The 14,027-nt window shown below is 39.6% G+C and overlaps 2 protein-coding genes across 3 annotated transcripts in view; one reads left to right on the top strand and one right to left on the bottom strand.

Moving 5' to 3' along the window:
- The window catches only part of LOC126393013 (uncharacterized), a 299,507-nt gene that overhangs the window by 270,971 nt on the left and 14,509 nt on the right, over window positions 1-14,027 (top strand). The gene's annotated exons all lie outside the window — the stretch shown is intronic.
- Window positions 6,369-13,613, bottom strand: mrpl46 (mitochondrial ribosomal protein L46). 2 transcript variants are annotated; one of them, XM_050048830.1, is made up of 4 exons: window positions 13,312-13,613; window positions 10,756-10,954; window positions 10,175-10,345; window positions 6,369-6,763 (listed from the first exon to the last, which is right to left on the bottom strand). In XM_050048830.1, the coding sequence occupies exons 1-4, from the start codon at window positions 13,570-13,572 to the stop codon at window positions 6,519-6,521; spliced, it is 876 nt and encodes a 291-aa protein (XP_049904787.1). In that variant the 5' UTR covers window positions 13,573-13,613; the 3' UTR covers window positions 6,369-6,518. The 2 variants fall into 2 exon arrangements, with proteins under 2 accessions (XP_049904787.1, XP_049904779.1); XM_050048822.1 differs by having other exon boundaries at window positions 6,369-6,766; window positions 13,312-13,612.

The raw sequence follows: 14,027 nt of genomic DNA, 5'->3' as shown, positions 1-14,027 counted from the left end.
AATGGCCTGGAGCTGTCATGTTATCTTTGTTATATTTCACTGTATAAATGTTTTTGTGTGTTGTTGTTTTTGCTTATTTTAACTGTAAAGCACTTTAGTTGGCCATTGGCTAATTTTGATGTGCTATATAAATAAAGCTGACATTGACATTGACATTGACATTGTCCATCTCTATATACAGTCTGTGGTCAGGTGCTACAGAATCAGAGAGCTCAGTGAGATGACAATTAAGTAAAAAGAGCACCAGTTAAACCCAAAACAAAGGAAACCAATGGATGCATAACAATGGGGAGGCAACACTAGACATTGGAAATAAAGAGTTTTAAACATGATACGACTATGTGCTATTGGAACAGTTCTGCTAAAAGCCCAGTGTGCATACAAAGTTATGTCAAAAGCCATCCCGAGACAACAAAGACAGCTTCCAATGGCCTCTGCAATGACGGTAACATCGACGTCATCATAAATCAGCTTAATCTGTTTCCATCTCTTTACCTTTTATTCTATATTCATGTGAAGCACTCCGTGCATATCATTTCCTTATTGTAAAGCACTTTGTGCCGTATTTCTTTAATGAAAGGATTGGAGTGTTTATCCACCTCCAACTTTTCCACCCTACTAAAGTGTAGACACTGTCTTGCTACATTTTGAGATTTTTATCAAATTTGGGGGATTGTCATTCAGTGCAATTTGAAAATGGGCATAAACAGGTAGATAGAAAAGCACCTACGCAAGAGGAGATACAATTTAGCATTTGGTGGAGGCTTGTACCCCTGATAGTGCCTGACAGTGCCATAAGTGAATGTACTATTATTAGCACAGGACATCCTAATGGATCTGAGCCCCTCAGCCTGGCAGTGCCTCACTCATTGCATTGAACTTCAAAGGATCACAAGAATAAGGTTACAAAATTCAGTGCCTGCTTCAAAATCAGTTTGAAATCCCCAGTGAGAACGAGGCCAGTGTGAATGTGACAGTATGGCGCAGTGGTAACATCTTCTGCTCTATGTGCAACTGTTTCCAGCGCCAGGGCTTGAAAAGCAGCCATCAGCCACCTCCAAGTCATGCGCCTCATTCCCGGTATTTACATCTCACTTCTACCCTTTACAGTGGCAAAAAACTGCAAGACCTTTCTTTTGACATTTGTTATCCCGGTGCTATCATGTGCTATCTAATTAGATGAAGAGGTAGACTGTGGGGCCAGCCTCTAGCAGGAGGAGGAGGTGAGATACTTTACTGAAGTGAATCCATGATCTTCTCCCTCTGCCTGTCTTGACCTGTCCAGGCGTTTTCACATTGGCAGATCTGTTCCTCTGTATGATACAAGACACAGGATGATCTGTTGATCTTAGTAACAGGAAATCAAACCAAGAGAACACATGCACAAATTTGTCTTGTTAATTTCTGCTTGGAGACAGTCAAAAATTAATCAACTGTCCTAGAAAATAAGAAAAACATCTGATTATATTTTTCCTCTGATGTTACACAAATTTCAGTTCACTCAACAAGAGGATTGCTACTCAGCCTGTGAAAGCTCTTGTATGTTCAAAGGGCATCCTTTTTTAAACTTTTAACTCTCATGTATTTGATATTTGATTATTTGCACTATTATTGTTCAGTGCTGTGTCATTTGTGTACTGCTGCTGTGAGAGTCTCCCCCCTCATAGCTAAAGTAGCCATCTTACTAACTGGCTGACTAGCTAGAGCTTTCTAAGGTAACCCTGGTGATGTCAAAGTGATGTCATCAGTATAGGCTGATATCAGTATATAGTATATCGTATTGTATCACATTGTATCGTATCATATCGCTTTGTATCGTATCGTATCGTATCATATCTTGAGTTTATATTTATATATTGTTGAAAGATGTGGGCATTTACCAGCCAGTGTCACTATGAAGTCCCCCAACTTTTTGAAATCACAATATTATAAATCTGCACTCTGCCTTTGACTGCTAGTGAGAGCTCACACTAAAGGGTTTGGACAGAACTCATCCTCTTTAAATCTTTTCAAGAGTACTCACAGGATTTAGTATTGCACTTTTATAAAGTTGGGGGGGACTCACAAGAGACAGATTTTAAAAGAGAATGGTCAAAATTTAAGTGATTACTCTACACGTCCCATAATGCAACTGGATAGCATGTTTTAGTGCGAGCCTCCCTGATGGCATTATTAGGACCATTTTCTGAGATCAGCCCTGTCTCTCAGAAATCCCATCCATAAATACCTAATTTGAAAAAACAAAAACATTTCTGAGGTAAACGTAATGAGAAAATGTTGCTAATTAACATATCTGGCATGTCACAAAAGTGTAATTCTTGGAACCTATCGGCTGTATTCGGCGTCTGACTTGACGCTCAACATATCCGCAAAATGTTTACCCAAAATGTATTTCAGTTGTTTTTTGCCAAAATATGCAATCTCGCTACACACTTTCCACTCATAGAGACAACAGCATTACTTTTTTATCATTACCTTTTCTTATCAATATTTAATCCAAAATCACAATCTTTTACCTGTCTTGGTTTTGTTGCCTAAAACGAAACCCAGGATTCTGGCTTCATAGTCCTGCACTTTGGGAGTCAGATGAATCTGCAAGCTCATGTTTCATTTGCTCAGATAGATGCTCCCAGTCCTCCTCCTATTCAAACAGATTTCCCCCGGCTGGATCCTGGGAAGCCCAGTCACAACCATTTATCTAATATGGGGCTGGTTTGATACAATGATTGACGTAGCAGCATCATCAGTCTCTGCTCCATCCTGTGCAATGCACCAGGCTCATGAAACCCAGATATCATACTGTCAAACTTGGCGATGCTGATCAAATATAAATCAGGATTTTGTTACTGCATTGCCCAGTTACCTTCTCAAATCTTTCAGAACAGTTTAGCTGTAATTGGAGAAAGTTTGTGACCAGGCAGCCATTTTTTCCTGCTTTAAAACGAACCATGCACAACCCCAAATTGCATGTGTCATTCAGTGCAATGTCATATGTTATGTTGCTTTGATTGTCACGTTTCATTGCTCTGGTTGAAAGTTTATCCAATTGTGTCCAGAGGTATTTTGGTCTGTGCCCACTGATAACTCCAACTGCAAATCGAAAATGAACCGAGAGTGAGAGTCAAGACAATTCGATTCGATTCGATTCGATTCAATTCAATTCGATTCAATTCAATTCAATTCAAATCAAATCAAATCAGATCAAATCAATTCAATTCAATTCACATATGTGAATTATCTGACAGTGCCAGGCTAGGTCATTGTAAGTCCACCATAAATTCTTTCCACCTCACTGCAAGTCCTACGTGATACATAAATATAGCATTTCATTAACAAAAAAACAGATCTCTGAACATAATCCAGACAGTGATAACATTGTCACTACGATGTTTTATATATACTTAGGCTAATTTCTAGGACACAGAGTTGCTAAAACTTGACAAACCTCCTCAAGAGATATAAAGGACAATTTATACCTGTTTTCACAGCCAAAGTAGCACTCCCCATGACTATTGAATTGACTTTGACATGTAGAATTGGTGGAATGACCCTTTAACATTCGTCTTTCTTGCATTTATGGCGTTATTTCAGACCATGAGTTGCCCAACAACCATTCAAAGCAGTTCAACAAGAGCCCATATGGTAAGAGTGCCTGGCTCAAGAACACATTGACTGGTGTTCCATGGAGGGTAGAAAGACATTTGGTCACTTAAAACTCCCTGATGGTTTCTGGACTCAGACTGGCAACCTTTTGATCCCAAGCCAATTTCTCTAACCTCTTAGGCCCTTTCACTACAAACTGGGTAAAGACGCTTTCATCAGACTCCCCTTAGAGATGAAAGCAGTGACTGCTGCTCTTTTTGTACCTGTGATTACACCTTGATTGGACATCAGGTACCAGAACCGGACGGAGGGCAGCAAGAGGGCAGCAGGAGGGCAGCTAGAGGCCACTGTCAGCCGGCAAAACAGTAAGCTCTGGTTTTGTGTGTCAACCAAATTGTCTAACAGTTAGAAATGGCCTTTATTAGCTCATCCTGACCTTCACATCTCAACTGACAGAGCGGAGCTGCATTGCACTCAGCCAATTTCACAAACAGCTCAGGCCACAGGCTTTCAACAAAACCCGAAAATAAAGATGGAAAAATCTAATGCCAACATTAATAACTCCTTGTCCCAGCAGACACAAATAGAAAGAACAGGCTGATTGCAGAGACTGGGTCGGGAACATCAGAATGCTCTTTACCTAAGACGAATTATCGTAACTATTCCAGAGGAACATTTGCCTGCTATGATGGATATTTTCAGTATGAGTAAGAGGAAGCCAAGTTGATCAGAAAAGCTCTCTCTGCAGTCCCCATCTGAGGTCACCACACAGGCGTAATTACACAGCTTCTCACAGTGCTGTGTCTGTGGCTGGTGTGCAAATACTGCCATCTACTGTTGCACCATGAGAATCTGCCTGCTGCTGGACCTCTGCAGTTCACCTCCAGCAGGCCTGCTAGGCCCACACAGTTCAAGATTAAGTGTGCACTCCAATCAGCAGCAACAACATTTGGTTTTCAGTTTTCAGCGCTCCGTGTGTACTCATTAACTGCAGCAGGTCTAAAAGAGGGAAACACTTTGGGCAAGACATCTGCACCTGTTCACATGATTTGTTTGAGCTAATAATCATATTTCCTGGGAAACGTCCTGATATGCACTGACTCTCTGACTGATGAATACAATCAAATGTTCACCTTAGTGTGATTCTTCTAAATGTTCACATTAACTATGTTTCAATAATAAAACATTTGATAATTGTATTACCTAAAGTGTGAATTATAAAAGCCTAGAAACTGCAAATGATATTATTTTTATGGAAATGTCTTATTTCGAAGTTTCTGTTTTAGAAAATCAGAAACAATTTAATATTAATTTGATTAACACACAAATGTTTCATAAGGCCTCCGCAGATGATTCTCACATCAAATGTTACCGTTATCCTTTAATTCACTTGCTTACTTATCTTTAATATTCCAAATAGCACAGGTTGACATTGTCTACATAAGTGCAGGGGAAATGTCGTCTGTAAGGTTTGTTCCAACATGTTCCAATACATTAAAATATGCAACACATGCAGGATAGTGACAGGGGCTGCAGTCACAGAGTCAAAAAATTACATCCTATGGTCCCCTAACACTTTTCTGTGACCTTAAAGGAAAATGCCATGAGGTCAAGAAGAGATGTGAAGGAGAATTCGTTAGGACTTAGGAAAAGACAACAAAAACAACAACAGAGAATCCAGCTGCACTTACACTAGGCTCCATAAGTATGTGACAGCAGATGTTACTGACATGAGTCTGTCAAGGTAAAACTCCAGTGTTCCAAAGATGGACTACTGAAAGCACATTTAGGTATTTTCGCCCTTGTATTCTGACTGTGTTGTTTCATGCTGGCTTTATAAAAAATTGACTTCAGTACCAAGGTTGAAATTGAAATTGAAAAAGGACTATAGGTTACCAGTCACAAAAACTAGAGACCATCTTGTGATGGGATCACTCTAGCGGCGATGCAGCTGAGACTTAAAACTAATGTGTGCCAGGGGCGTCTCCTGGCAAAATACTGAAAATGGCTTCTGTGGTAGTTCCCACTATGGTAGGTGTTACAAGACCACTTTTTGGTATGATGACACAAACTCACAAGGTGAAAACAACACCAGCTGTTGCAAAATCGTGATTGGTAATTAAATTAAATGGTTGTCACATTGAGAAACGTCCGTCCATATTTATCAACACAATCCTAATTAGTGTGTTTGTATGAAATTTTTTTTTTTTATTTATGCAAGATCAGCTTATTGTTTTTGTGAACCGCCGAATGGTGCATCAGTGTGAATGTTGCTGCCGCAAGGAATTGTGGGATGCATTATTTTGTAAAGAAGAGAGAGAGCACAGAAGTACCTTTCCTTTAGCATTTAGAGAATTCGACCAGCTCTTATCATATCATCTTATCATCTTATACTTCTAGGTCATTTCACTCAGTTGGGAACCTTCCTAATAAAAAAGGATCTTTTGCTGCAGCCAAGGTGCGTGCGGCACTATGATGCAGCTCATCATCTTTTGAGGTTTGCCATTGGGTGATTTAGTGCTTTAGGGAGGGCACTGTGGGTAGACAATTGCAGTCAACTCACTATTTAAGACTCACACTTCGACTTTGCGATCAATAAATTTTAGCATATTTGAAAATTTTCTTTACTCATAAGTCAAAGTTTTAGACTAATTTGGGGATGATATTGTAGAAGTTTTATACATACTGGTGTAAATATTACTTGGTCGAAAAGGTGCAGGTCAGATCAGATGGTTTTGCTGACTTAAAACACACCAAGCATGCAATTTGTCTGGAAAAACAATTTATTCATTCAATTAAACACATACATGAATGAAAGAACATTCTATGATACAAGACAACAGATAAGTGACATGGTTAACTCTCTGGGCCTCATAAATATTGTTCTGTAAGTCAGTGTCCCGGCGCTGTGTTCATCACAGGCTGAGGAAGAAGCGCTCCACCTGCATCATGTACGCTGGTTTCAGGTAGCGCTGCAGTTCACTTTTCTTCACCCATAGAATGGGAGCGTTTGGGGCAGCGGGGGGACTGCTTTCTGACAAAATGGCTTTGAAGAAGAACACCTTTCTTCCGACCGAGCTCACCGTCCGAACAGCCTTGGGCAGTTTGTACTTGTACACTCCGCAGGGGGCATTTCCGAGGAAAGTCGCCTTGAAACCAGCTGCTGTGGGAAGAGAACAGGGTGTGAGTTCATTCAGCTGGAGACAAAAGGTGAGTGAAAGTGCAGATGTTCTGAAGTTTTATGCAGATGCTGCAGCTGTATTTAGTTTATGCGGCGTTATAATTAAGTGTGGTACTACCCTAATACTGTTTCCCATTCTGCGCTGTGACAACAAAACACTTTTCTCAATTACGTTTTAATCAAATCTCATGTCGTCTAAATCACATGCTCGCAGTTGGCTCAACATGCAGAGTAAGGCACCAACACGGCCATGTTAGAGACGCAACTCCCACTGAGTCCGCTTATATTAAAAATGGATTGACTCCTGCTACTGTGAGGCACTTTAAATAAAACCCTCCACCAAATGGCACACGTTAATGTCAAGTGGAAAGTCTTAATGGGGAGTGATTGATGGAGTTGGCACATTAATAGTTCATGAGCAGTGTTGTGAAACAGTTTAACATGCTCAGTCACTGGCAGTTTATTTAAATGGTTAAGAGCTTAAAGGCTTGATTTCCTTCTGAATCAGAGAGAAAAAACTGAGGGAAAAGTCTGTTTTACAGTTAATGTTAAATATCTTGTCCAGGGATGATTACAGGGTCACTCGAGCATTTATTCCATGTGTTGCCAGCCTTGACACCCAAACTTCCTTTTTGCTTACTGGTGCTGATCCTGAAGCCTAATTGACAGCTGACATCACTGGAGGTGACAAGTTGGAACTAATTACTGGAATATGATTGATAAAATGCTGCGTATATAAATTAATTGTTGGTTGGAGGTTTAAAGGAATAGTCCACCCCAAAATCAAAAATACACATTTTTCCTCTTACCTGTGGTGCTGTTTATCAGTCTAGATTGTTTTGGAGCGTGTTGCTCAGTGTTGGAGATATCAGCAGTAGAGATGTCTGCCTTCTCTCCAGTGTAATGGAACTAGATGGTACTCGGCTTGTGGTGCTCAAAGTGGCAAAAAAAATATTTAAAAAAAAAACCTCAACAGCAATATCTCTTTTCAGAAATCATGACCTGGTTACTCAAGACAACTATTTTCTTTCTACCAAATTATACCTACTGCTAGCTCACCCAGCACCACTGAGCTAACGTTACAGCAGAGGAGGATGCCATTAATGTTCATATCTCGCACTGTCACGAGCACAAGCCTCTCGTCCATGAGTAAATGCATGTTTCCTTCAGTAGAAAGAAAACAGTTCCTACCTGAAACTGCTCACAACAAGGTCTGTGGATTATCTAGTTTCCATCTCTTTCCATTATACTGAAGAGAAGGCAGACATCTCTACGGTTGCTATCTCCAACACTCGGCAACTCACACCAAAACAATCTAGGCAGCACCACAGGTAAGAGGAAAAATCCACAGTTTTGATTTTGGGGTGAACTGTCCCTTTAAGGACTGTTTGATCCTCTTGTTGTGGTTAATATGGATGATTGTACAGCAAGCACCACACAGCTATTTTAGATATGATCACATCAAACTTTAATGATCCTCAGGATAAAACTGGGTCATTACAGCTAAAGAGATTTGGATGTGGACACAGTAATAATGCAGCAAATGGAGTGTGTTGACAATAATACAACCTATAACTGCTGTGTTTTGGATATGGATAGTACCCTATAGCCTGCCTAAGTGATGGCTCTGAGGTTAATCGAAATACATTAAAACCAATTTCCACATGCCCTCTGCACTCTTCAATACCCATTTATTTACAGTAACATTCAAAGATGCTAGAATTAACCATAAATACAAGGTAAGACAGTAAATATTAGTGCTCCTGTAGTTAAGATAAAAATAAAACATTTACTCTCCTAATAGTGATTCTAAATAGTATGACTGCACGATAATAGCAATACATAGCTTCTTTGTGCAGCACCACTGTCATCATAATGCACTGACAATGATATATAAATACAGGAAACAGCATTCAAACAGTTTATATTGAAAGCATATTGGCAATATGACAATAGTTGTATATTAGGGTAAAACAGATTGAGACAGAGCAGTGCAGATGGTTCCTGCTCGGGATATCATACCTAAACTACCTCTGGGACACAAGCATGGATGACTGTTTACTGTGCTTTATAGGGATAACGTTAATAACTATATGACCTGTGGTTGAACTATGTCATGTAGATTTCCTTGATTGGTTAAATAATATACTTTAAACTGGGGAATACATTTGCTGCAGTCTGGGTTAGGGGTGTGCCAAACCATCTCATTCACAATAATACTGGTATCATTTTTAATATCATATGAAAAATTAACATTGTGATACTTGTGATATTTCAACTTGTTGACATTGATGTCATACTGTTACCCACGGCAACAACAAGCATGGTTGAAAGCGAAATTATAACCAACTCTGGAGTGGTTCTGAAGAGAAGCAGCTTCAGTAGTGTGGAATAAACTACGGTATGGGGTCGTTATGCCTGGGCGTCCTAAGTGTTTTATAAACAGTCCCAGACTTCTCAGACTCTTTTAGTAAGTTACCACAAGTTACCCTCCCTGCAGAGGGAACTCATTCAGTGGCTCCTCTGGCAGCAGCACAGCGTCTCTCCCTCTCCTCTCTCGCTGTGAGTCGGTGTCATTAACTGATTTTGTCATAAATCTTTGGTAATGTAAACGTGAAGCTCTTGGCTCGACGAAAAACTATATGAATGTGCGATAGTTAGCTAGTAATAGTTTGTTGCAGTTCCATTTTCTTAAATTAATAATAAAAACTTTTACTAATTTTTCATATCATCAAGAATATTGTTATCGCAAAAAATACCTTGAAATATCATGATATTATTTTAGGGCCATATCGCCCACCCCTAATCTGGGTCTCCCTGACTTTTTCTGTAAACTGAATTTAGAAAGATCAGTTTGTTGATATATTGATGTGAAACTGAGCTTTATTAAAGCCCCTGTGTTTAGGATTTGAAAACTTCTACTTTAGTGACTCCTGTTGTTAATATTCTAAAGACATGGTCACAGGAAGCATCAGAACAAGTTTAAACATGAAAGTAAAACCCAGAGGTGTGGACTCGAGTCACATGACTTGGACTAGAGTCAGACAAAAATGCCCTGAAATATCATTATATTATTTTAGGGCCATATCGCCCACCCCTAGTGGGCCAATAACTTGGTCCATAAAATCTCTGCACATGGGGACTTTACATTTCTGATATCCACCAGTGTTAGTTAAAGCTAAGTGTCCATGAGCTGCATCAAATATTAAAGGAACAAACAGAAAAGTGGTTTAGGTTGAATTTCAGTGACCCATGATCCAACAGAATTTAAAGGAAAACACCTGAAAATACTAAATACTAACACTGAGGGTATAAAATAGTGGACTGAATATCAGCAGCTTCAATTAAACATTCTTTGTGTCAGCCTTTAAAAGCTCATGTTTATGTTACCTGGCAGGGAAGCGAGGGCTCTCTCAGCCGTCTGCCGCAGCGTTTCTCCTTCCTGCCACTGAGTCTGAGGCAGCAACCACATCTTCTCACTCCCGACCTGCTGCTCGGCCAGAAGAAGCAGCGTGTCGGACAGGCAGCGCTCCAGTGAGGTCAGGTCCTTATCTACATCAGCTAAACAAGAGACAGGACCGTCAGCTACCTCACAACAGCTACGTCTCTCTGCGACTGTAGGGCAAAATTCACACAAACTTTGGAAATGTCACGGGAAATAAAATGCAAATTGGGAGTGCTGGAGCGAATAGATTTCCTGAATGTCAAAAAACCATTAGAACCCTGCACTGAGATTAATACAAGTCTCTTTCCTCCCTGGTAATTTACTTTAAACCCCAATGTGTGCGACGCCTTCAGATGATCTAAATTTCCTTTCCATTCTGTTTCACTTGATTAATGACTGGAGCAACACAAAAGCAGCATGGAGTCTATCATCTACTTCATCAGGCACACTTGTAATATTTCAGTACATTTTCAAATTGTGCATATTACCCCACTGATCAAACATTTTGTCCATTTCCCATACTGACCTTTGACCCTTGGCTCTGGCTGGAACTTCCTCAGCTTCTGCTCCCAGGAGTCTTCCAGGTCCTGAGCCAATATGATCTCCTGGTCCCTGACGTCCTCCTCATCTGAGTCATAGTCGTCCGCCTGCTTACGACTCAACCTGTCAGCGTCCTCCAGCAGCCGCAGCTCGTGGTCCGACAGCACGCTCTTCTCCAGCTCCATCTGAAATTAAGTCAGAGCAGGTTTCCATTTCAACCTCCAGGACCCTTTGCAGACTGCTGTTTACTGACCCCATTTGGAAATAGTTGCTGGGTGTCATCTGATTGCAGTGGAACAATGTGACAGTCATCTTCCTCTTAACCCTCTGCAGATAAACATTATACTACAGCTGTAGGTGTCACAACGTGTGAAAGATCAGTGTCTGCTGCTGCATGTAATGTGAAGAAGCAAAAAGCAATTTGGACAGAATTTATATCGCGATAATCCTAAATTACTTGTACATATTACTTGCACAGTGATGCAAACAGACTGTTAACTAATTTGTTTTAGATCTCAATTTAAAACAGATTAATGCTGTTGGCTTCTTTGTTACTCATTCAGCCAACAGGAGTATAGCAGTATTTTATTCCAGGATATAATTCTAATAAAAGGAATCATATAATCATCAATTACTGCCCGTCCGATCTGAATTTAACTTTTTTTCTGGACTGCACAGTTTCACATTTTTATGATCTGGGAATGGCAGTATCTCTCAGTCGTTCATGGAAAGAGAGGAATCTGAGCACAGACTGGATTCACATCGCAGAAATATGAATCCTCCACACTGATTTCTGCACATGTAATTTCAAAATATGAGTTGTTTCTTTAAACGAAACATGTGAACTCTGCTCATCAGTTGTCTATCTACCATTATACAGTCACTCTCTCTTTATATACTTACTTACTGTTTTAAAAACTGTATAACTGTGTATGTATATTTATTACTTCTCATTACATGTGCTAAATGACTGCTTAAATTTAATTTGTTCATTTGCAGTACTGTCTACACAAATTCATATTACTTTATTCAATTATTTATGTTTATATTTAACCCTACATTTAAACTTGTACTATTTTATGTCTAATTTTATGTCCATTTAGATTTTGCTTTTACTTGCATACTACATTCTTTTTTATAGATATTTAATGAGCATTGTTTTAGGGAGCCTCAGGCCTTAGATTTTCATTGCCAACAACGACTGCTTCTCTGTAATTGTTGCGCAAATGATAACAATAAAGAACAGGCTATTTGGATAATTGTTAACAAAATAAGTGCCTCTTCAGTATTCAGATGATCATCATTTGTTGGGCCCATGTGATTTGATTTCTATTTATGTGTTTCGGCTTTAATGCTGTGATTGGTGGTTAAGCTGTCATCATGTGCACACTGAGGCAAATAAAGAGCCCCAGGAGAGAAGTCCCTCATCTTGAAGTCAATTGATTTTTTGAATTGGTTTTTGGTTACAGTCCTGAATTAAGGTCTGTGGTTAACACCAACTTGATAGATTTTCACGTTTTGTTCTACAACATAAAATACATCAGTAAATACCCCACTTGTTCATTTTGAAACTTTTATGTGTCTTTAATAAGGTGGTTGCTAACGAGTGGCTAAATGGGACTACAGAGGGTCATCACGCCATAAGTCATGCGACCATAGTGTAGTTCATCTATAGCCTAACATTAGTTTTTTACTTCTGGCAAATGCATTTAGGCTTCAAATATTGTAAAAGTGGTGTTCATTTGTGAAGATTATCTGGCTGAACAAAATGTATAAATATCAGAAACTTGTGTTTGCTACAGAGCTTCTTTTCTGCAATAACTAAAAATCCAGTGAAAAACTCCCATAGGCTTTTTGATGAGGGAACAGAGCTATACTAACTTCTGCATCTGCCTACAGAACAATGTCATCCCTGGAGCAATCTATTCCTAATAGCTATGGTAATTAAAGGTCCCATATTATACTCATTATCAGGTTCATACTTGTATTTCGGCTTCTTACTAGCACATGTTTACATGCTTTAATGTTCAAAAACACTTTATTTTCCTCCTAATGTCTGTGCTGAAACACCTGTATTCACCCTCTGTCTAAAATGCTTTGTTTCAGCACCTGTCTCGTTAAGCCCCCTTCCCAAAAAATCCCTGTCTGCTCTGGTTGGTCAGCGTTCAGGTCTTCCATATCTGTGGTGTCTCTGCATTGTCGTTACAGCCAGAGAATGACTGTAACTGCAATGTAGAGGCAGTTTTTACCTTTACATGGTGTAGTTGTGACATCACAACTTTAAGGAAACCCTAACAGCTCGTTTGCAGGCACAGTTTCTGAATGCGGACTTTCTGCATTTCTCTGTAGAGTGAATGTTTTAATACTTTCACAGACTTTATAGAGCACCTACAAATGCTTTATAGCAACAAAAAAAAAACACATGGAAGTCTGACTTTCCACCACATGGGACCTTTAAGTTTTGAATCTTTAATTTGTTGTACACATTTGTTGCATAGATAGCAAACCTTCTGAACCACTCTTTAATGCCAAACAAACGCACCTGGTACATCATGTCTTTGAACTGCTGCTCTATCGGGCTTGGTTCCGCTGAAATGACTGGAAGCCTCTGCAGACACACGGCTGCCATCAAAGTCCACGGAGAAGCTGGTCTTTCCGTCACACATTGTGAGTGTAAAGCCGCCCGACAAACAGACGTGTTGGAAAACTGACGAAACCCCGCGTTCCCGACCGCTGTCCGGCTAAAACAAGACAGAAACTGTAAGAGAGACCGACTCGCCATCCTTCTACACGGCGCAGCCATCTTTTTTTGTTACATTCACTGTCTGTACAAAAAAATCCTGACGCTGACTACTACCAAAGACGGCGGATAAACTACTACCCATTAAAACAGGCTGGAGGAGGAGTTTAAAACCACGTTACTCTCTAAGTGATAGCAAAATACAAAATTAAAAAAAATATTAATGTCGGTGCACGATGTTTATTGTTCTCATTTGTTTTCTCTTGAGCAAGAAGCAGATTAATTATTAGCTCTAGCGAGTGTTAACCAAGATATTTTGATTTTCTACGACGGTTTACGTAGTACCTGAAGGTAGCATGAATTCTACGTCTACCCACAATCCTGTGCAGAAAAACGAACGGTCTATTCAGATAAAAATGGGGGTGGATGATATTAATGTTTTTTAATTTTTCACAAAATATCTCATTGTGTGTAATACGGAAAGTAAAATTGATATTTACTTAAAGAATTTTTGTGTT

Source organism: Epinephelus moara, chromosome 1 (assembly GCF_006386435.1).
Source record: "Epinephelus moara isolate mb chromosome 1, YSFRI_EMoa_1.0, whole genome shotgun sequence".
Lineage (NCBI taxonomy): Eukaryota > Metazoa > Chordata > Actinopteri > Perciformes > Serranidae > Epinephelus > Epinephelus moara.
Note: the sequence above shows the minus strand (reverse complement) of the source record. Positions and strands in the feature narration are given on the sequence as shown.